General features: G+C 37.4%; 1 protein-coding gene across 6 annotated transcripts in view; it reads right to left on the reverse strand.

Moving 5' to 3' along the window:
• The window catches only part of Rrm2b (ribonucleotide reductase regulatory TP53 inducible subunit M2B), a 40,415-nt gene extending 18,959 nt beyond the window's left edge, over positions 1-21,456 (reverse strand). For 2 of the 6 annotated variants that reach the window (XM_015486348.2, XM_048801937.1), the window contains exons 1-5: positions 20,585-20,835; positions 8,479-8,634; positions 3,748-3,864; positions 2,596-2,729; positions 2,042-2,136 (exon numbers count right to left, since the gene is read on the reverse strand). In XM_015486348.2, the coding sequence (XP_015341834.1) occupies positions 2,042-2,136; positions 2,596-2,729; positions 3,748-3,864; positions 8,479-8,634; positions 20,585-20,632 (550 nt within the window). In that variant the 5' untranslated portion in view covers positions 20,633-20,835. The other 4 variants (XM_048801938.1, XM_048801940.1, XM_048801941.1 and 1 more) reach the window with 4 other exon arrangements.
• Between the last annotated feature and the right edge of the window lie 3,051 nt (positions 21,457-24,507).

Genomic DNA, 24,507 nt, shown 5'->3' on the forward strand with positions numbered 1-24,507 from the left:
ATATATATATATATATATATATATATATCATTCTGAACAAGGGGGAAATTGTCATTTTAACCATTCCATGCATTCATATGAATACCAAAGAATGAGAATCATAATAAATAGTTATAGATGACCATTTTTGGAGAAGATTGAAGGATTGTAAAGGGTAAATTTTACAAAGTTTCAAGAATATATGTGAAATTAAAAGAGAGTCCCAAAACATTTCTTCTAAAAGGAAATGAATGTTAAAGCCTCATGATTTGTTTTAGAGAGAAGAAAGTGGAATATATTTTTAAGATAGCTGAGCTCTATGATGCAAGACTGTATAACTAGAACTTGAAGTATAAAATATAATTTCATTACATATATTAAGGTTTAATATATCTGTTTTAAAATTTTTATCTCTACTACAATTGAATCTCCTTATAATATATGAACTTAAAACTAACAATTTAAAAAAATTTTTTTTAGTTGTAGATGGACACAATAACTTTATTTATTTATTTTTTATGTGTTTCTGAGGATCAAACCCAGTGCTTCATAGATACTAGGCGAGCAGTACTCTACCACTGAGCCACAACCGCAACCCCTAAAACTAACTAATTATTTTTTAAGGAGTATTTTTAGGTCCTCTTTAGCTAAAATTAATGGATTACAGGAGTCTGGAGATAAGGAAAGAACAGTTGCTACAGTGGGTCCTCACTTGGTATGAAAGTCACCTAGAGCATCCCCCAAAATGTTAGGCAAAGACCTCAGCCAGATGAAAGAGTTGCCTTGTCAACCTAAAGTTACTAATGGTGTAGATGGCACAATTAATTTTAAAAAATGCACTTCTTCTTTCTTTAAAGGAAAGTACAGTATGTGGTAAAGCAAAACAATAATTCTGTGTTACTGTCTTTTAGTTCCACTTGCAAAATAGAAAGCTACCAATGTGCATTTCACTCTTCTCCCTTTCCCTTCTTATTTCACTCCTCCTCCTGCACCATTTTAAAATATATTCTTTCTTCTGAGACCCTAAATCAGAATCCTAAGTGGGATTTTCTTTGAGATTAAACAATATGAAAAAATCTAACTGAAGCCCCTGCTGTGGCTGCAAGATGATTCCATCCTTCTCTGTTTTCTCTATTTCTAGTTTGTCTTTCTTGGGTGGTATCAGAAAACACCAACTTTCTGTAAGTTATTCATCATTTTCTATCAGTATCTATCCATACTAATATTTTCAATGCATATTGAACACCCTGATATTTTCCTGCTTTTTTCTCTGAAGTCAGTATCCCAACCTGTGCTTCTCAAACCACTTGTGAAAAAATCATCTGGATATGAAATGCAGATTCCTCGGTCCCACTTGCACTTCCTGAATTACTGTCTAGTGAGAACCAGAATTCTACAGGGTTTTTCTACAAATTTTCCAGATGCTATTAATGCACATCAAGAAGCACTGCTTTTCTCATTCTTACAATGAACTGGAGGCAATGCAAACATATCTGTTTCTTCACCAATATACCACATACTTGCCCATATAAGCATTACATCACTTGTTCTTGAGTGTGGTCCAGGTGTCTCTGGAAGTTCTACAGACACAAGAGATCTATGAGGTGCAAACTAGTGTTACCTGTAAAAAATTGCTTTTGTGCTTGTCTGCTAAATCCTTTGGAATGCTGGTCATACAATGGGACAAAGCAAGCCAATGATGTCACTGCTTCTGTATCCTACCCTACAGAGCCTCCCTCCTGTGGTAATTGGTGTGGAACAGAGAGCACTGTGGACAAGATAAGTGCTTGTCCAGCCGGCCACTACTGGACCAAGTGCCATGAGGAACAGAGGCACTACTTTCTGGCAAAGCACCATGACAATTGGAGATGTAATCTATCCGGCCAGTCACCCCTGGACCTTCCTCAAGCAGTCTTCAATAATCCTTATGCTATCTCACATGCCATCTCCATGCAACTTCTTTAATCTCTTGGCAAACTATCCCACTACCCTAGCACAACTGGGCTGTGGATAGTACATCATCCAAAGCAAATTTGATTACATGTAATTGAGAGTTACATACCAAAAGTAGACTTTCTATCTGCTATCCATCGCAGAGCCCAATCTGCTTTTTTCTTAACATATGGCATTGTTTCAATTGCATTAAATAAAAATTCCCTGTAAGAATAACAGAATTCAGGGAAGTTATTTACTTGTTTCTTAATTGGACTAAAGTTTAATGGTTTAATCAGAGACTAATTGTAACTCTACGATACACTACCAGATCTGTAATTTTTCTATACTTTTGCATGTTCATAAAATATAAAAATGAAAGCAAAACTCAGATTAGTGGTTTGAATATGGTCTGATACTAAATCAACTAAATGCAAATATTCAATTTCTAAACAGAATGTGCTAATGAACAGTTTTTTAAGATACTATAAAATATCTAAAGATTAACTAATTCTATATAAGCTTTTTTTTAATCTAACACATTACTGGGCAATAGAAAACACAGTTGTTATAAACTTCTTTGTGTAAACAATCTTTCCTTAACGTTTAGCTTTGTTAATAAATTTTGCAATAAATTTAAGCACTAGGATAAAACTATGCAAATAAAAATCTCAGCAGGAATACCTTTTCTTGGGATCTCTGATGTAAGTATCTATTAGCAAACTGTACATCTCTGAGTGAACATTCTCGATGAGAATCTGAAAACCATAGAAACAGCGAGCCTCTGGAACCTGCACCTCCTGACTAAAGCGCTCCACCTAAAAAATAGGGGAAACAGATCCAGTGCTGTGGTCTCTCACAAAACACTTGGTTAAACATTGCAAATCTGAATCCAGACATCAGAATGATCATTAAAAACTGCCTGCCTGCAATAAACAGGTCAGAAAGAAGTTAAAGGTTAGCTTAAGCAGTATTATTTATTCATCAAATCCTCCACAATAAATTCATTGCATAATATATTCTTATACAATTATATGAATTGTCCTGTTAGGTTGAAATAGTGCCCAAAGAACAAATAAACTTTAGAACATCTACCAAAACTAATAATTTTCCTTTGTGGAATTTATTTCCAACAGTAAAGAGATCTGTTAAAGGATCTTCTATTCTATGATGGAAAGTTATATCTCTATTCGCTATTCTTTCTCTCTCCCTCTCTCTCTTTCTAAATTTTGAGGTAGGGTCTCCCTAAATTGTCCAGACTGCCTTCAATCTTAAGTTCCTCCTGCCTCACCTCCCAAGTAGCTGGGATTACATGCGTGTGCCACTGGGCCTGGCTCTATTCTGTTTAACAAGAAATTCTGCCTCCAGAATCAATATAATACAAATTTTTTAAAAGAGAAGCCAGAACCCGGTGTTTTATACAAAGCTCAATATGATTGTTAAGGTAGAGATTCTTTTGTTATTGTTTTTAGATATACATGAGAGTAGAGTATATTTTCACATGTTATACATATACGGAGTACAATTTATTCTTATTAGGATCCCATTTAAGTAGAGAATCTCTATTAGATTTATTATCTGAGGATAAAAAATAAACCTAAAGTTTAAGCAGGTTTTAGTTGGCACATTTTACGCATCATTTCCTGATATTTAGCTGACTGGATAGCAGAAATCTATCCTTTCCTCTGCACTTTATCAGAAAACACTTTCAAGAATCAAGCTTCATCTATTCAATTACTTAGGCATCTTTTCTCAGGCTCAATCTAATGATCTTACTTATAGTATCATCATTTAATGGCTAAATAGCACAAAAGTAAAATAAAAAAAAAATCTTACCAAATTTTCATTTACAATTCCATCACTGGCTGCAAAAAAGGCTAAGATGTGAGAGATAAAATACTTCTCATCTGATTTAAGCTTGTTCCAGTGAGGGAGATCCTTTGATAAGTCAACCTACAATAAAAATTTTTTTCAAAAATTTTAACAGTTACTGTTTAGAAAACTAATTTCCACTCTAACATTAAGAAAGGATATAACAACAAGCAGTAAACTGTGAAAAAGAAAAAATGTTAATATCACAAAGAGACTAAAAAAAACCCATTCTGTTAATAATAGGGTATTTTATCCAGGACATCTGCTAAACAAGTAAATTTTAGCTATTCTTGGGACAAGGGGAAAGATGGGCAACTGTGTGACATAATAGATATGTTAATTATTTTATATTATAGCAATCATTTTACTATAGATATAACATATTTAAGGTTTCTAAGATATATATATATATATATATATGTATATTATATGCCAGATATATCTAGTATATTTAAGATTTATCTACAATTTAAGTAAAAGATAACAAAACAGTATGATAGAATGATTTTCTGGCTAAATGAGAAGCTAGTTAAGATGTACTTTCAAAATGTTACAATTATCAGATTGGCACTGGAAAAAATGAAGAGACAAAGAGGAATGGTAGAATAAAACTAGTCAAGAAAGAATTGAGGTGAATAAACAATGACTTTCAGCAGCCATTGTTTTAACATTTTACATGATATTTACTATGTTGTTACACAAATAATAAAGTAACTGTTAACCAACTGTATCTTCTACTTTATCATCAACTAACCTACTCTACCCATAAGTAACGTCAGGCAGGAAATGTTCTGGGTTTTGAGGCAGTTTATAGGTTTGCCTTCCTCAGGGAATAGAAATATTTTTTAAAACATTTATCAGAATTAGTCCTTGGTATTAAGAGAGATGCACTATAGAATTCGGCAATAATTTACCATTTTAAAATAACCTTTACACCTCTAGCTGCTATAACAAATAGACTGGGTAGATTAACCAACAAAAAGATTACTTTTCACAGTTCTGGATGCTAGAAAGCCAAGCTCAGGGTGCCAGCCTGCTTAGTTTCTTAGTGAAGGCCCACTTCCTCATTTACAGATGGCCACCTCCTTGCCATATCCTCACAGAGCAAAGAGAGATCATCTTTCTCATACTTCAACTCTCTCATATTTCTTCTTCTAAGGGCATGAATTCCCTTCATAAATGCACAGACCTTATTATCTAATTACCTCCCATGGCCCCCACCAACACTATCACACTAGGGATTAGGAGTTCAACCTATAAACTGGGGTGGTGCAGCATTCAGTTCATAGCTTTTCTGGATATTTTGTATTAGAAAAATATCTTAAGTATGTTTCACAATAACTTCATAAACATTTGAAATATGTGCTGGGCACAGTGATACATGCCTATCCCAGCAGCTTGGAGGCTGAGGCAGAAGGATCACAAGTTTGGGGTCAGCTTCAGTAACTTACTGAGGCCCTAAGCAATTTAGCAAGACCCTGTCTCAAAATAAAAAATAAAATGGGCTGGGGATGTGGCTCAGTGGTAAAACATCCCTGGGTTAAATCCCCAGTATTAGGAGAAAAAAAATGAAATGAAAAAAATTCGTAACTGACCTTGTAAGATGTGATTATATTGTTTTTGTCCTTATTTTACCTATTCTTAAAAAAAGCCCCAATGTCTTTGACCTTTCCCCCCAAAAAAGAGTAATATCCATAATTTTCACTTTTTGTTTTCTTTCCTAAACCCCTATTTTTTAGATGTTTGCTGAGAACTTACTACATGCCCAATATTATGCTAAGTGTTGAGGATACGATGGGATGGAGAGGGTGTAATATTTGTCTTCATCTTGTAAAATAAATACACTAGAAATCAAGTTGTGTTCTACTAAGGGCTCGACTTAGGCTTCACAAAGGACATCTTCCTGATACTGAGTTTTAATATTAAAATATGTTTGTTCTTAAATATTAAACTTATCTCTTTAAACATATAAATTTTACTTATACATTGGTCATATTCCCTTCCAGAAACATAAACCTTCCTTCCTAGTTTTATCTCTCTTGAGCAAATTCTCACTTCCATCATCTAAAAATGGACTCCAAACTAGCTGCCATAGTATGGATCCTCAATGTTTCCTGAGGTCCATGTGTCAAAAGCACAGTCATCAACTGTGGCTCTACCAGAAGTGGTAGACCCAGTAGGAAGTGGGACTTAGTGGAAGGAAATTAGGTTGCTAAGGGCTTGCCCTTGAAGGGAATATTGGGACCCCTGGTTACTTCCTCTTTCTTCACTTCCCAGCCACTATGTGGTGACCAGGTGGCCTCTACCATGCACACTGGACATGATGTACTGTGCTGTCACAGGTCCAAAGCAACAAGGCAAAGCAATCATAAACTGAAATCTCTGAAACTGTGAGCCAAAAATCAATCTTTCCCTTTATAAGTTGATTTTCTCAGGAATCTTGTCACAGCAACAGAAAGTTAACATACTAGCTGATTATCAAAATTGCCCAAGTGACTTATTGAAAAAAAAAAAAAAAATCCCAAGGCCCTGACCTTTTGCCTTCCAAAGTGGGGGTTTAATATTGAGAAGTTAAGTTCAACCACTGATTTTTTTTTTTAAAAAGTAGAGTTCAAAGTTGATTAAATGATAATGTACATAATTTGTTTAAATGAAAAATATGTGGAACTAAGAATGTGTTTGACTTCCCTTCATAACAAGCACTTGAATCTTCCTACAAAATCAATATCAACCTGCATATTTTAGTTTTTAAAAATTAGTGTTTCTTAGTCATAGAACACTTATTACATTTGCTAAAAACAAATATGGTTCCCAAATGAATTTCAAGAAAACCCAGTATCACAAGTACCTTTTTAATGTGAAAAATCCCAGCTGTATACTTCACTTGCTCTCTGAACCAAGTCTAACAAAAACTTTCTAAAAACCACAGACAGTTAGGGAGAGTCAGGTGTGCCAAGCATTACGACCCAGTATTAAAATACTGAATGTGGCCAGGTGCAGTGGCCTACGTCTGCAATCCCAGCAACTCAGGAGCCTGAGGCAAAAGGATGGCAAGTTCAAAGCCAGCCTCAGCAAAAAACGAGGTGCTAAGCAACTCAGTGAGATGCTGTCTCTAAAGAAAATACAAAATAGGGCTGGGGATGTGGCTCAGCAGTTGAGTGCCCCTGAATTCAATCCCTGGTAGCCCCCTAGCCCCCTAAAAATACTAGATGTTTTGTTTGCTTTTTTGCTCTATATGTCAACTACAGTATAATAAAGATGCTGACAATATAAGAAGGGAAAGTGAGTAAAATTGGTTTAAGAGAAATTTCAGACACTTGTGCCTTTCTGATTTCTAGGTTAAATCATACCCATTCTAGGCATAAAATAAAGCATTTATTTAATGCTTACTGTCAGGTACCTTTCTTAACTTCTCATTAGTCCTAATGGGCTAACAACCTAATAGGCCAAGTACTATTAGCCTCATTTATCAGAGGGTAAAGCAACTTTCCTAGTTCTACAACTAATAAGCAAAAGAGCAGGATTTGTACTTAGGCAGCCAGGCCCTAGAATCTGCATTTTTTACAGGATATGTTTATATGTATAGAATAAATCTCTTGAAAAACAGACCAATCCAAATGTATCTATCCAAATAGATACATCTATCTATAGAAATAGAGACATTACTTATGTGTATGTACACAGAGCAAGATGAAGGTCATATCTATTTGTGTGTTCAACTAGACTACAAAGCAGTCATTTGCATGACCACCTGTCCTTACCAAACCAGCAAGTATTATCTAATTTGCTGTGTTCAACTCATTTCCTTGGTGGAAAAAATCACAATAACAGACAACATTCTACATCTATCCTGTTAGGGGGAACTGTATCAGGTTTTTGTTTGTTTTGTGGTGCTAGGGATCCAACCCAGAGTCTTCTGCACACTGACCCAAGTGCTCTACCTCTCGGCCACATCCTCAGCCCTTGAATCAAGTTTGATGCTGCTGAGGCAGAATGGAAGAACTGTGAAGTCAGCCTGGTTAGCTCCTTTTGTACAGTCAGTTAAGCAATTCACATAATTTGTTTAAATGAAATCAGGGTCCTTAAAGCTCTCAGTCTATTTTTTTTCTTTCTTTCTTTCTTTCTTTTTTTTTTTTTTTTTTTTTTTTTTTTACCATAGTTACAACTTTGCTTATTTTGCTGAGCACAAGTAAAGACTAATCTATGTGGCCATAGCAAACCAAAAGTATGTTTAAAAGTAGAAAATGTCCTAAAATATATTAGTGTAAAAATCTATAGCTGGCACAGTGGCACATGCTTGTAATCACAGCTACTTGGGAAGTTGAAGCAGGAGGATAGCAAGTTCAGAGTCAGCCTTGGCAACTTAGTGAGATCCTGTCTCAAAATGAAAAATAAAAAGGACTGGGGATATGGCTCAATGGTAAAGCTTCCTTGGATTTAACCCCCAGTATCCCAAAACAAAACAAAGCACCAGGCAGAACAAGATGCATTTTTTTTTTTTTTGCAGCAGATAATTTGTTTATAGAAAGTGATCTAAACTAAAATATTGGAGAACACTATGTTTAGTCTCAAAAATTCTTAACCTCATCTTATACAATTGGTCTTAATAAAAGTTAAAATGTTTCAACACTCCATAACACAGGAAGTCAACACTGCATTATAGGCCATGAATGTTAATAAGATGATGCCACATACCTCTTCTGCTGTCCAGAAGGATGCCTGTGCCTGTTTATACATTTTCCAAATATCAGGGTACTGGATTGGAAAAATGACAAATCGGCGAGAACTCTTTCTTAGGAGTGGCTCTTCATTAGCTTTCACTTCCTTTTCGTTGGTATCTGAAGATAACCTCTTTGAAAAACAAAGTACAAACACCCGAGGTATGAAGATATTTCCTCTTATTCATAAGAAAACATACATCTGGGGAAGTTGGGAGACAACATGGGTTTGGGAGCCAGTCTACCTGGGTTGAATCCTTACTATTATCCTGCAGTTGGCTAATAGAGTTTGGCTAGTTGCATGACTGTAGGAAGCTGACGAAGCTCTCTGAGCCTCAGCTTGTGCAGCTGTAACATAATGTCTTCCTCACAGATTTATTCTAATGATTAAAAGTGCTTAAACATCAGTCATGAAATCCACTTGGAAAAACAAGAGGCCCAGAATAGCCAAAGCAATCCTTAGAAATATGAAGCAAAAGTCATCACAATATCAGACCTTAAATTATACTAGAGCTATATAGTAATAAAAATAGCATGGTATTGGCACAAAAACAGACATGATGACCAATGGAACAGAATAGAAGACACAGAGACAAACCCACATAAATACAGTTATCTCTTACTGAACAAAGGTGCCAAAAACATACACTGGAGAAAAGAGCCTCTTCAACAAATGGCAATGGGAAAACTGAAAAGTCACATGTAGTAGAGTGAAACAGAACCCCGAATTCCTCACCCTGCACAAAACTCAACTTAAAGAGGAGCAAGGACCTAGGCATCAGACCAGAGACCCTGCATTAGAAGAAAATGAAGGCCTAATTCTCCAACATGTCGGCTTAGGAAACCAACTTCCTCAATAAGACTCCTAAAGTACAAGAAGTAAAATCAAGAAACAGTAAATGGGATGGACTCAAAATAAAAAGCTTCTTCTCAGCAAAGGAGGCAATCAATAACTCTAAGAGAGAGCCTAAAGAATGGGAGGAAATCTTTACTACGTGCACCTCAGATAGAGCACTAATCTCCAGGATATATAAAGAACTCAAAAAACTTAACATCAAAAAACCCCAAATCATCCAACCAATAAAAGGGCTAAGGAACTGAAGAGACACTTCACAGAAGAAAAAATACAACTGATCAACAAACATATGAAAAAATGTTCATCATCTCTAGCAATTAGAGAAATGCAAACCAAAACTAAGATTTCATCTTACTCCAGTCAAAATGGCAATTACCAAGAATACAAGCAACAATAAGTGTTGGCAAGAATGTGGGGGGAAAAGGTACACTTATACATTGCAGGGTGGGGCTGCAAATTGGTGCAACCAATCTGCAAAGCAGTATGGAGATTCCTCAGAAAACTTGGAATGGAACCACCATTTGACCCAGCTATTCCACGCCTCAGCATATACCCAAAGGACTTAAAATCAGCATATTACAGTGACAAAGCCACATCAATGTTTATAGCAGCTCAATTCACAACAGCTAAGCTATGGAACTAGATTCTCTTCAACAGATGAATGGATAAAGAAAATGTGGTATATATACACAATGGAATATTATACAACCTTAAAGAAGAATGAAATAATGGCATTTGCTGGTAAGTGGATGGGTCTAGAGAATATCATGCTAAGCAAAATAAGCCAATCCCAAAGAAGCAAAGGCTGAATGTTTTCTCTAATATGCAGATGCTAATTCACAATAAGGGGGTGGGGCTAGAGAAGAGTAGAGATACTTTGGATTAGACAGAGGGAGATGAAGGGAGAGAGGAGTATGGGGGTAGAAAGGATAGTAGAATGAATCAGACATTATTACCCTATGTGCATATATGATTGCATGACTGGTGTAATTCTAAATCACATACAACCAGAAGAATGAGAATTTATACTCCATTTATGTATGATATGTCAAAATGCATTCTACTGTTATGTATAATTAATTAGAACAAAATTTTAAAAATACTTAAACATGCATAATAGGCACTCAAAATTTTTTGTAGTGATTGTTACTTAGACAGTAAGTATAAAGCAAGGTCCATAAATGCCATGGTGGGAAAATTTCTATTTGCAGACAAAATGTCTCTTCAGTACCACTCTGATATAGAATGATGCCATGAATAGGCCACTATTATAAACCATTTTTTCATTTTAATGTTTTTTCTACTCTTAAATGAAATACTTACTATATTTATCTGAAAACTCCTTACCAACAATTTATCGGCCTTTCTTCCTTTTAGCCATCCCATATACCAACCTATTATTCCTATTTGCATTTTCAGATTATTCTTTATAGTACAAAATTATTTTCACTTACAAGGGCATTCATGTTCTCAGCCAAATCACTTAACCTGAATATTGTTATTTGCAAATTAAAGATAATATTTGCTAAGCTTATTTCAAATAACTGTTAGAAAGTTTAGAGGAGTTAATATAAATAAAAGTACTTTGGCTGAGAGTGGTGGTGCATGTAGTCCTTAGTCCTAGCTATTTGAGAAGCTGAGACAGGAAAATGACATGGTCAAGGGCAACTTCAACAACTGAGCAAGACCCTGTCTCAAAATAAAAGATAAAAAGGGTTGGGGTTGTGGCTCAGTGGTGAAGCATGCAGGGTCCAATCCCTAGCACTGCACATAAATAAATAAAAGTACTTTGCACATTCTCAAGTGCTGTCAACTCTAAAAATTATCATATTATTGACTATCAAGACATTGTTGATTGACCTTTTAAAGGTTGTCCCTATATTTAAAAAATTATTATAATGGCCAGGTATTTGATGAATCAATATCTTCTGTAACTTCCTTAAAGGAATTTTCACTCATGAAATAGAGAATGGCTGGAAAGGCTTAAAAAGTGAGGTACTTGGGCTGGGGATATAGTGCAGTTGGTAGAGTGCTTGCGCCGCATGCACAAAACCCTGGGTTCAAACACCAACACTACAAAAAAAGAAAAAGTGAGGTACTCAAATATAACTGAGATTAGCTAGAACTGAGGCCCAATTGAAAAGGCAAAGATTTACACTCAATAGGTGTTTTCAACCTGTTTTGATCTACATTGCCCTTCCTTTAGTTCCTCCAGATTATGCTTTTATTATCATGTTGGAATATTTTGATACTATTCTGCAGTCTTTTTTTTGCTATGTATTTTATTCCAGAGGTACAGAAGTCTATTCAGGGTTGGACATCTCTATCTACTCCATTTGCTACAGGGTGCACATACTTAAAGTTGGGAAGGAAACCACAAGCAGTAACACTTTGGCACAGTGGATTAATCTCCTGATGACTAATCCTGAATGGAATCTTTACACACTGATACATAACTGATCAGTGTCAGGATTTATGAAACTGCTGAGTATACCTTTATATTGAAATGAAAGCCGCATTTGCATATATGTTATTCCATTCTATCCTCATAAAATGTGGATTAAGAAAAGCTAAATTAGGAGGGTAATATAAGATTTTGCAATGTGAAGAGAGGATATGTAACATTTGATATGCACTAGAGATGACATAATGCTTACTTCATGGTGTATATTTAATACAATTCAAGAGGTTCATGCAGGGTTCTCCAGGGTACCCTCTGTGGACCTATGCTAAGAATTCATATTTCAGAAGAACTTGTTTTTAACAACTCACCTTTATTGAGTTTTCCAAAGCCTTCAATTAAAGTTTTCATAGAAAGAGCTTTCTTTTCATACTCATACTTTATTAGTTCACATATTATTTAATTAAATTGCAATAATTATAATACAAGTGTAATTGATATAAATAGAATTAGAATTAAAGAAAACTGATCCTGGTAAGTTATAACTCAAACAGTGAAAACAGAATTACATGAGTATATGAGAGAGTAGCTTACTCCTGGCCATATGCATTCTAAAGCTCATGAGTATCTGTTTATTTTACAGGGTTGACTAATCAACAGAATTGTTTAACAGCTAGTTGATTAAGAGAATTTCTGATAAATATATAAAGACACTGCTTGTTAAGTTTGATATAAATCTCCAAATTTTATCTATACCCCAATTCAAATGGTGGGTTCATCAAAAGCCTCATAATTCCATTGACTGACGTTACAATCTTATAAATATTAACTTAAATAAAATTATACTAAAAGACAAAAGGATTTCATCAATTGGTTACACTTATGATTTTGTTTGGGAAAGGGTTCAGGTGTTAAAGTTCATGGAAATGTAAATATTATGGTTTGGATCTGGAATGTCCCCCAAGGCTCATGTGTTGACAGTATGGTTCTCAATGCAGTAATGTTCAGAGGTGGGGATTTTAAGTAATGATTACGTCATGAAGGCTTGGACCTGCTCAGTGGATTAAATCTCCTGATGATTAAATGTACTTCTATAAGGTAGAGTACAGTTGAAGGCAGTAAATCACTAGGGGCAAGGTTCAGAGGTGGGGCTTTGGCTTGGACCTGCTCAGTGGATTAATCTCTGGATGACTAAATGCGCTACTAGAAGGTAGAGTACAGTTGAAGGCAGTAAATCACTAGGGGCATGGCCTTTGGGATTATATCTGTCCCTGCCCCACTTCTTTGCTTCCCAGCTGCCATGAGCTAAGCAACTTTCTTCCGCCATGCCCTTCCACCATGAGACTTCTGCAATCGTGGACCATGGACCAAGACCTCTGAAACTATGAGCTAAAAATAAATCTTTCCTCCTCTAAATTGTTCTTGTCAGGTATTTTAATCACAGCAATGAAAAACTAACACAATAAATATATATTGATTTTTCCATAGCCATTTTCCTATAAGCAATTTTCTTTCTTTTTTCCTTTTTTCTTTTTTTTGGTAACGAGCATTGAATCCAGGGTGCTTAACTACTGAGTCACATTCTCAGCCCTTTTTATTTTTTATTATGAGACAGGGTCTCACTATGTTGCTGAGGATGACTTGGAGCTTGCAATCCTCATGCCTCAGCCTCCAGAGCCATGGGGATTATAGGCGTGCACCCAGCTTCTTCTAATCACTTTGATATAACTATTTTCATACTTTATCTCAGTGTCATCATTTTGATAAAACAAACAAAAACTTAAATGATTTTAAAATATGTACTCTAACTCTAAATTTGATCTGAGTTTAGGCTGGATATGTCTATTTTGCATTTTCATTTAATGAAAATTAAGAAGTTTTTGGAGCAGGTCAATGTGGCCTACTTTGATACATTGATTTGATACTACATTGGCTTCTGGACTATAACATGAAAACTATTGGGAGCCACTGAAGGTTTTTAACCAGACAAGTAACATAACTGGATCTGTATTCTATGAACACTTGCAGAAATGTAGTTTTGTAGAGAAATTGGAGGTGGGAAGAATAATTTAAAACTTATTGGACCATCCATCTCTTGCCTAACTTAGAATAGCATTAATAACACACATACGATTTAAGAGATATTCTATAGTAGAATTCTTGCTAAAAATCTCCAGCCCCAGCAACTAGGTGATAAACAAGAAATAAGAGGTACATTGAAGCTGCTCAATACCTAAATAACTGAATAAATCAGTCAAAACTCTTGCTTCTCACATTGAATGTTTCACAGAATTTAAACTAGCCTGTCCAACAACCCAAGCAACAACAATAAGTAGTATACACAAAAATTTCTATAAAGCCAACTTTGTCAATTAAAAAAAAAACTATAAATACAGTTTCAACATGACCAGTAGCTTGCTAAAAATATAACACTGTGGCACAGGAGTGTTGAAGATCCCATTAATGGTTGCCAAGGGAATGGATGTGATTATCCAGGAAGACTATATAGAGAACAGCAAGACAAGCAAACATAAAGCCTTAGAAAATGCAGACATTTAAAGAGCAGATGGAAGAAGGGGAACCAGCTGGGATGAAAATAGACTGAAATGAATTCAGGACGAACAAAAGCAAAGGCAGAAGTCATCTACCTGATTTGACTAAAGCTAAGGGTTCACAGACAAGAGAAATTCCCTAAAGGATACAGACTGTGGCTATTAACTAAGCTAAGAGCTAATTTTGTGGGCCAAAGATTTGCAAACATCTGGGGGCCCAGAGGCTCATACTCCAACTCTCCCCCTTGTCCTCAGTGCCCAGATGCTGGTGCTCACTGTAGGATACATTTTGACTATAACTATGAACAGTCATGGAGGATTTCTGAATAGAATTAAGACAAACAGAAGTGGCATTAGGAAGATTAATCACATGTAGAATGAATTAGAAAAGAAAAAAAACTAGATTTTGCTACCAATTAAGATAACAATTTTAGCAATTGAAATAAAGACCTACATTTAAAAGTTGCATGAAAAAAGCTATTTTAGAACTTTGCTGGCCTGAAAAAATTCGTGTGTGTGTGTGTGTGTGTGAAAGAGAGAGAGACTGAGAGAGAAAGAGAGAGGGAGAGAGAGAGAGAGAGAGAGAGAGAATGAGAGAAAGAACTGGGACATTTTGGTAAGCTTATATTGGGGGAATGACATCAAGCACTAGTTTAATGAAAGACTGATCTGGCAATAATAAATGGAATTGAATAGCAGATAAGATACCAGACCTTAAACTATACTATAAAGTTATAATAACAAAATCCACATGGTATTGGCACCAAAATAGATATGTAGACCAATGGTACAGAATAGAAGACACAGAGACAAACCCACATAAACACAGTTATCTCATACTAGACAAGGGCACCAAAAACATACAGTGGAGAAAAGATAGCCTCTTCAACAAATGGTGCTGGGAGAACTAGAAATCCACATGCAGCAAAATGAAATTAAGCCCCTATCGCTCATCATGCACAAAACTCAATTCAAAGTGGATCAAGGACCTAGGAATTAGTCCAGAGACCCTGGACTAATAGAGGAAGAAGTAGGCCCAAATCTTCATCATGTTGGATTAGGCCCTGACTTCCTTAACAAGACTTATAAAGCACAAGAAATAAAATCAAAAATTCATAAATGGGATGGACTCAAACTAAAAAGCTTCTTCTCAGCAAAAGAAACAATGAGGTGAACAGACAGCTGACATTTTGGGACCAAATTTTTTCCACACACACATCAGATAAAGCACTAATCTCCAGGATATATAAAGAACTCAAAAAAACCTAACACCAAAAAAACAAAAAACAAACAAACAAACAAACAACCCAATCAATAAATGGGTTAAGGAGCTGAACAGACACTTCTCAGAAGAGATACATTTGAACAACAAATATATGAAAAAATGTTCAACATCTCTAGTAATTAGAGAAATGCAAATCAAAACTACTCTAAGATTTCATCTCATGCCAGTCAAAATGGCAATTATCAAGGATACAAACAACAATAAATGTTGGAGAGGATGGGGGGGAAAAGGCACACTCATACACTGCTGGTGCAACTGCAAACTGGTGCAACCAATCAGGAAAGTAGCATGGAGATTTCTCAGAAAACTTGGAATGGAACCACCCTTTGACCCAGCTGTCCCACTCCTCAGCATATACCCAAAGGACTTAAAATCAGCGTACTATAGTAACACAGCCACATCAATGTTCATAGCATATTCACAATAGCTAAACTGTGGAAGCAACCTAGATGCCCTTCAATAGATGAATGGATAAAGAAACTTATATATATATATGTGTGTATGTGTGTGTGTGTGTGTGTATATACACACACACACACACACACAATGGAATATTACTCAGCATTAAAAGAGAATAAAGGGGCTGGGGATGTGGCTCAAGCGGTAGCGCGCTCGCCTGGCATGCGTGCGGCCCAGGTTCGATCCTCAGCACCACATACAAAGATGTTGTGTCCGCCGAAAACTAAAAAAATAAATAAATAAATCTTTTAAAAAATTAATTAATTAAATAAAAGAGAATAAAATCATGGCATTTATAGGTAAATGGATAGAGTTGGAGAATATCATGCTAAGCAAAGTAAGCCAATCCCAAAAAACCAAAGGTCCAATGTTCTCTCTGTTAAGTTGATATTGATCCATAACACGAAGTGGGGAGGCATGGGGAAAATAGAGGAAATTTGACTGGGCAAAGGGAAGGGAGAGGTAGGGAGGGTGCATGGGGGCAGGAAAAATGGTGGAATGAGATGGACACTGTTACCCTAGGTACATTTATGACGGCACATACAGTGTGACGCTACATCATGTACAATCATAGAAATGTAAAGTTGTGCTGTAATTGTGTACAATGAATCAAAATGCATTCTGTGCCATATATACCTAATTTTAAAAACAAACAAAAGATTAGAAGTAGAGAGATAATTAAGTTGTAGCTACACAAGTGAGAAGTGATGGAAATTTTTTCCACACCTATTTTATTGATGCATTATAGTTGCACATAATGGGATCTGTGCTATATATTTATACATGCACAAAATATAACAATATAATTTGGCCAATATTGCTCCCCAGCACTTACACCCTCCCTCCCTCCCTACCTTCCACTCTTTGGTCCCTTTTCTCTACTGATCTCCCTTTGATTTTCATGAGAAAAAGCCCACCTTTCTTTTCCATTTTCTTCTTGCATATGAGAGAAAACATACAACCTTGACTTTCTGAGTTTAACTTATTTCATTTAACATAACGGTCTCTAGTTCCATTCATTTTCCTAGAAATGAAGTTTCATTTTTAATAGCTGAATAAAACTCCAATATGCATATATACCACATTTTTTTATCCTTTCATCCACTGATGGACACCTAGGCTGGTTCCATAGTTTAGCTATTATGAATTGTGCTGCTATAAAAATGTAAGGTGATGAGAATTTGAAATATAGTTCAGCAATATTCCACTATCTTTTGCAAACTAGCACTTCCAGTTTCTTCTGCCTTAGTTTCTGACCATCTAGTCTTAAGAGGTATCTGGGCATGCCAGGACAAGATTGCCCAGCAATGGCAAGGAAGTCAGGGAAGGGCACAGACACAGTTACACAGAGAATGTAAATTAGTATAACCACTATGAAAATCAGTATGGAGATTCCTCAAAAGACTAGGATTGGAACTGAGATAGAAATTTAATAATACAGAAAAATAAAAATATACTGAGTCTCAAAAGAGAAGGGCCCATGAACCTTTGGAATACAAGAAAACAGTTAGAAACCTCTGGAATACAAAGCAAAAAATTCAGACCACACCCTTGACCCCATAAATTTGCCTGCAAAAAGTAACATGAAGGCAATGTACAAGTGCTAGAAAAACTGGCACAAAATTGTGCAACTTAGCTCTGCCTCTACCATTAATTCAGCCCCTAGCTACTGCCCCTCTATAAATAGTACCACAGACTAAGAGGTTACTGTCTCTCCCTCTGGAGATGGCCATATTCTTCCTTGAATATGTACATTGCTCACTTTGCCCCTAAAGCTTCTCACTTTCAAAATTTGAAAGTCTATTTCTTTCTTTATCCCCAAACACTTCTCTCACTCTCAAGATGGCCCACCTTCTCCCTTGAGCATGTATTCCTTGCTTTCCTAAATAAAATTCTGTGCCTATACTGATGCCATGTTGAAATTCTTTTCTATGGCATAGGTCAAGAACCCTGCTTGTCCTGAGTTGAGTAGCCCCTTCTTTGAGAATTTCTAATGACTCTATTCCAGAGATATTTTTTCCCCTGGTGACAGCACCACCATATGACTGAGCTATAGCACTCTTGGTATTTATCCTAAGGAAGTCAGCATAGGACAAAGATACATGCATACCCCTGTTTAAAGCAGTGCAACTCATGATAGCCAAGTCAGGGAACCAGCCTAAGAGTCTGTCAACAGATGAATGGAGAAAACAAATGTGAATATATATACACAATGGAGCTTTTTTATTCAATCATAAAGAAAAATGAAACTGACATTTCTAGGAAAATGAATGGAACTAGAGAGCATAATGTTAAGCAAAATAAGCCAGGCTCAGAGAGTCAAAGGTCATATGTTTTCATATGTAGAAGCCAGGGGGAAAAAAAAAAAATCTCTTGAAAATAGAAGAGAGACCAGGGGGTCATGGAGAAGGGGAGCTCAAGGGGAAGTACTGGGAATGAAATTGATCAAATTATGTTATCTGCGTGTATAAATATGTCACAATGAATTCCACTATTATATATAATTATTATGTACTTTTTTTTTTTTTTTTAAGAAAAGATTCCCCAGTAAGCACTTACTATGTCCTGATCTAGGCTGGCATTCTAATGGCCCCTACCTCCTAGCCAGCTCTAATTCCACCACACCCAGGTGTTTGCCTGTACCTCTCTTCTTCTTCTCCAGTAGAATACTCAGATGCTGTCACAGTCATATTTTATTCATAAGGTTTTTTGGTTTTGTTTTTGTTTTGTACTGGAGATTGAACCTTCTCTGAGAATTTCTCATGACCTGGGGTACTTAACCACTTGGCTGTATCCATAGCCCTCTTAATTCTTCATTTTGAGAAAGGGTCTAAGTTGCTTAGAGACTCACTAAATTGTTGAGGCTGGCCTTGAACTTGCAATCTCCGGCCTCAACCTCCCAAATCACCAGCATTACAGGCATGCACCAATATGCCCAGTGGCAGTGTTTCTTAAAATAGGTGTATTAGGAACACTAAGGTGCTTGTAAACTCAGCACTCTTAGGTCTAAATGCAGACCCACCCTAAAACTGATTTACTAGATCTGGAGTGAGGGTCCAGTAATTAACATTTTTACAAAGTACTCCAGGTGATTCAAGAAGATGGCCCACGCCTCACTAACACATCTGAGACAAAATACTTTAGGAATCTTTGCATGTCAATTTAAAAACCTTTGTACTAAGATGCTCAATAAAATTCTGCCTACCTTTGTAATAGAAAGGTTAACTTCCAGCTGGGCATAGGCCTGTTATTCCCAGCTAATCGGCGGGCTAAAGCAAGATAATTGCAAATTCCAAGGCCAGCCTTGGCAATCTGGTTAGACCTCATCTCACAATAAAAAGGGCTGGGGATGAAGTTCAGTAGTAGAATGCCCCTGGGTTCAATCCACAGTACCAAAAAATAAATAAATAAAATAGAATGAATAAATAAATAAATAAAAACAAAAAAAACACTGCCCAGGTGTTAGGTCAGCATGACTACAGGTGCCATTAACAAAACACCAAAGTTTTTCCAGGAGTGGAGAATGTATTTGTTTCAAGACTTATTTACAACTTGCTAGTAATCAAATGTTTGCAAAATCAAAATAAAATGAAATCTCAAACCTGGAATCTACAACTTTGTAAAAAATATAGGGCTAAGCAGCGAACTGAGACTTTCATGTTCTCTTCATATCATTACAATATTAAGTCTAAGACTCCACACAGAAGTAAGATCAAGTACAAGAAGTATTTCTCTCATTTCAAGTGGTTTAGAAGTATTTGCAAAAAAAAAAAAAAAAAGATAAGGTATGCAAATTATAGAGCAACCAACCATTTAAACTACCATACAACCCTACAATCTACTAACTCCCAGTTTTTTTTTTTACTGTTTTACGTACTTCTATTAGTATAGAAGCAAAGAAGATGAGCAAGTTAACTTGGGTTTATTAAGTACCTACGACTTTGCATAAAGCACTTATTTTCTGTGAGGAACGCATCCCTGCCACTGTTTAAATGAAGAAACTGGCACTCCAGCGATACACAGTTAAGTAGCTCGGTGTGAGTCAATCTGGCCTCCTAATCTAATTTGTTTTCATTGTTATGAAGATTTCCCGTCTCCCTTCCACCTGTCACTTCCAGCTCATCCATCTGTGTTAATTTCCATACGCGTTTTCCAACTCTTTTTAACCACTCCGGGGATGCTACAGTGCGCCACAGTCCCTTCCTGGCCTCAGACTCCCGGCCAGGGTTCCAGAACAAGGGAAGAGTGAAGACGGATAAACAAAGGGGTTGCGCCTCTTCCCAGCCCGAAGCCTCCGAGCACTGCCCTAGGCTGGCCCTAGAGCTGAGCAGCCTAGCGGAGAGGAAAACCGGCTCGCTCTTCCCCCTTCCCGGCGGAAGCTAGGGCACCCCAAGGGCCTACACCGGGTTTCTAACAGCACTGAACAAAATTCCCTGCAACGGTCCTGCAATTTGCAGGTTGCAGCCGCAACCTGTCATGCAAGGCCTGATGTGACCACCAGACGGAGGCTGAAGCTACAGCAACATTTACCTCATCCTGCTCGGGCATGCCCGCTTCCGGCCTTTCCGGGTCGCCCATCGCGCAGACTCAGCCAGAGCTGCCGGAGTGCGGCAGGCCAGCACCTAACTAGGACAAGCTCCAGATGACCCGCGGGTCGGCCAAGACCGACCCGCCTAGCGCCCCCAAAACCCGCCCCTCTGCGCAGACTGGGCTTTCTTCCAAGCGCTTGGAGGGACTTTCCTTGAGCTAGGCCTGCTTCGCACCGTCCCCCGCCTCAGGGAACCGCCTACCTCGGCCGGCCCCGCCTCACTCCACTGAGCCGGACCCGCCCCCTGTCTCGGGGACCACCCCCTACCCTCGGTCGGCCCCGCTTCAGGGCCCGGCCCACCTCAGTCGCCAGCCTACCTCAGCTGGCCCCGCCCCTCAGCCTGCAGCCTGAGGGAGTCTCCACTACATTGGTCTCTATTGTAGGACCTGTCCCCCTCTTTGCACTGAGAGTCGCCTCCTGCTCAGGTCGGCTTTGGCCACCCCGCCTCGGGGCTCCGCCCACCATCTTTGGCCCCACCTCACTGAACGGGCCTCACCTCCCACGTTCCCAAGGAAGTACTCAAAGCGCGCCTCTGGGCCACGCCCATCTCTCCTCAGGGCCCCGCCCCTCCTGCCCCCGCCCTCCACAATCCATCTGCCCCCTGGCGCGAGGACCGGTGCCTGCCGGCTGCCAGCCACTCTTGGCCTGCCCCCGGCTCTCCTCACCTGGTAGATGCCCCGCATGCCAGGTCAGAAGTCCACAACTAGCCCTAGTGGTGCCCCAAGAACACGGTAGGTTGCGCTGACTTGGCTGGTCCTGAGAGACTGACCGGTGGCTGGAGGGCGTGTCACAGTGTGAGGCGTAAAGAACGCGCTGATAGATGTGACTCGGTAGGGAAGGGGGAGTCACAGCGTTTAAAAGTTAATGAAAAAAGTTGGCATGTTTTGCATTTCAGCGACCGTAAAAAGGAAGTGGTTGCGGGGGAAGTGTGTGTGTGAACTGGGCTTGAGAACGAGAAAGGGGAGAATCTACTAAATTCAGGGCAGTATTTTGAAACCTCTTTGAAAATGTTTCAACCATCAATAATATTGAACTTTCAGAAAATGCCAGCACCTACACCAGGCATCTTATACAAAAAATATAAATTATTTAATGGTCAGGACTTGACTGCAAGGTAGATATAGCAGTTTCCCTCCTATCACAAAAGAAGAAACTGAGCCTTAGGATAAGTAATTAAGAATAATCCAGCTAAAAAGTAGTAGACTCCAAAGTCTCCCTGCTGCATGCTCTTTTCAAAGCCAACGATTAAAGTGGTGGAGAGGGCAACACTCCTGTATATTGTAAGGGCAATAGACAGTGGCTACTGACCGTGACAACAATTTGTTTGAATTACTAATTACTGCTCTCAGTTATCTAAAGATAACTACAACAGAAAGAAAAAATAGTTTGGTTTAACAAAATTAAGGTGAAAGAGAGTTAAGTAGATTGAAGCTGAAATGCATGCACCTGTTTTGTGAATAGCTGTCTGAAGTATGGTAAAGTAATGTAGAAGTTTTATGTGAACTTTGAATATGGCTTGAAAGTTCCTTCTAAAACCTAGCTTAGAATGGGGAAAGAAAACCTTTCTTAAAAGCAACTAGTAGAGATTAAATGCTGGGTGAAAATTTTTATAGATATTCATTTTAAATAATAGTCAAATAAATTCTATTAGGAAATGGAGACATAGGCCCCATGGCAAATAAACTAAGAGGAGGATTCATTCATTTACTTAATGTTATCAAAGAATTTGTCTACTATGTGCCAAGCATCATGTTAGGTTATTGAAAATACAAAAATGAATGAACTCAGTGAAAACATGGACACTGAAACAGTATCATCATGGGTATGAATTCTAGTTCCCTTATTTATTAGCTGTTTCCTTGGGCAAGTTACTTAACCTCTTTGAGACTGTGTGGATTTAATGATATCTCACTTATGCAATACTTCCTGGGATAGGAAATTATCTTGGGTCAGTGGAAGTTTCCAAGTACCGTACTAGTCAGGCCATCCCAGAGATCAAGGAACAGAAAGGCTCAAATCAAATTGAGATATTGAGTCACAGTTCATTAATTTTTTTTTTTAATTTTAAAGAAGGTGACATTGACTTGAAGGGAAACTAGGATTTTTTTTTTTTTAAACTGGGGATTTAACCCAGGGGTGCTCAAACACTGAACCATATCCCCAACCCTTTTTATTTTTGAGACAGGGTCTTGCTAAATTGCTTAGGGCCTCACTAAGTTGCTGATGCTAGCTTTCAATTTATGAGCCTCCTGTCTCAGCCTCCCTGGCCTCTGGGATTTCAGGTGTGCTACACTTGTATGGAAATTAAGATTTTTTTAAAAACTTATCCCTATTTAAAGACAAATTGACCTACATTTTAACAGTTGCATACAAAAAAAATCATAAAATTGTTCCTGGGCATGGTGGTCCATACCTGTAATCCCAGCTATTCAGGAAATTAAGGCAACAGGATGGCCAACCTGGGTAACTTAGCAACATCCTGTCTCAAAAAAAAAAAAAAAAAAAAAAGAGCTAGGGATAAATTTTTTTGTTTTTTTAAATATTTCTTTTTTTAGTTTCAATGAATCTTTTGTTTTATTTATTTATATCTGGTGCTGAGGATTGAACCCAGGGCCTCACACATGTCAGACGAGTGGTCTACCAACTGAACCACAAGTTTTAAAAGAGCTCAGTGGTACAGTGTCCCTGGGTTCAATTCCCAGAACATTAATAAATAAATAAATAAACTTGCTTTTGCAATGATAAATGAAACAACAAAAACCCTCCAGACAAGATATGCAAGGATTTTGGGGTGGGTGTGTATATGAAAATAGAGCAAAAGAGCATGCTACAGGGACACCGCTACATCGATGTTCATAGCAGCTCAATTCACAATAGCAAGACTGTGGAACCAACCCAGATGCCCTTCAATAGACGAATGGATAAAAAAAATGTGGCATTTATACACAATGGAGTATTACTCTGCATTAAAAAATGACAAAATCATAGAATTTGCAGGGAAATGGATGGCATTAGAGCAGATTATGCTAAGTGATGCTAGCCAATCCCTAAAAAACAAATGCCAAATGTCTTCTTTGATATAAGGAGAGTAACTAAGAACAGAGTAGGGACGAAGAGCAGGAGAAGAAGATTAACATTAAACAGGGATGAGAGGTGGGAGGGAAAGGGAGAGAGAAGGGAAATTGCATGGAAATGGAAGGAGACCCTCAGAGTTATACAAAAGTACATACAAGAGGAAGGGAGGGGAAAGGGAAAAATAATACAAGGGGGAGAAATGAATGACAGTAGAGGGGGTAGAGAAAGAAGAGGGGAGGGGAGGGGGAATAGTAGAGGATAGGAAAGGCAGCAGAACACAACAGACACTAGTATGGCAATATGTAAATCAATGGATGTGTAACTGATGTAATTCTGCAATCTGTATATGGGGTAAAAATGGGAGTTCATAACCCACTTGAATCGAAGAGTGAAATATGATATATCAAGAAATTTGTAATGTTTTGAACAACCAACAATAAAAAATTAAAAAAAAATAATAATAATTACTGAGTATTTAATTTATCCATTCTTGAAAAAAAAAAGAAAATAGAGCAAAATGATTTGGAATATAAAGAGTTAAGTGAATATGACACTCACTAACAAAGAAGGGTTTTGAACAGAACCAATATTTTTCCCCGTGATGTTGATCAAAACATACCATTACATTTACTTTTTAGACAAAAAAATAAATTATAAATGTTGGAGGGGATATATACATTCAACCTGACACATTATACAATGCATACATATATCAAAACATCACACAGATCCTATATATATATATATATATATATATATATATATATATATATATATATATATATAGTTT

Source organism: Marmota marmota, unplaced genomic scaffold (assembly GCF_001458135.2).
Source record: "Marmota marmota marmota unplaced genomic scaffold, marMar, whole genome shotgun sequence".
Classification (NCBI taxonomy): Eukaryota; Metazoa; Chordata; class Mammalia; order Rodentia; family Sciuridae; genus Marmota; species Marmota marmota.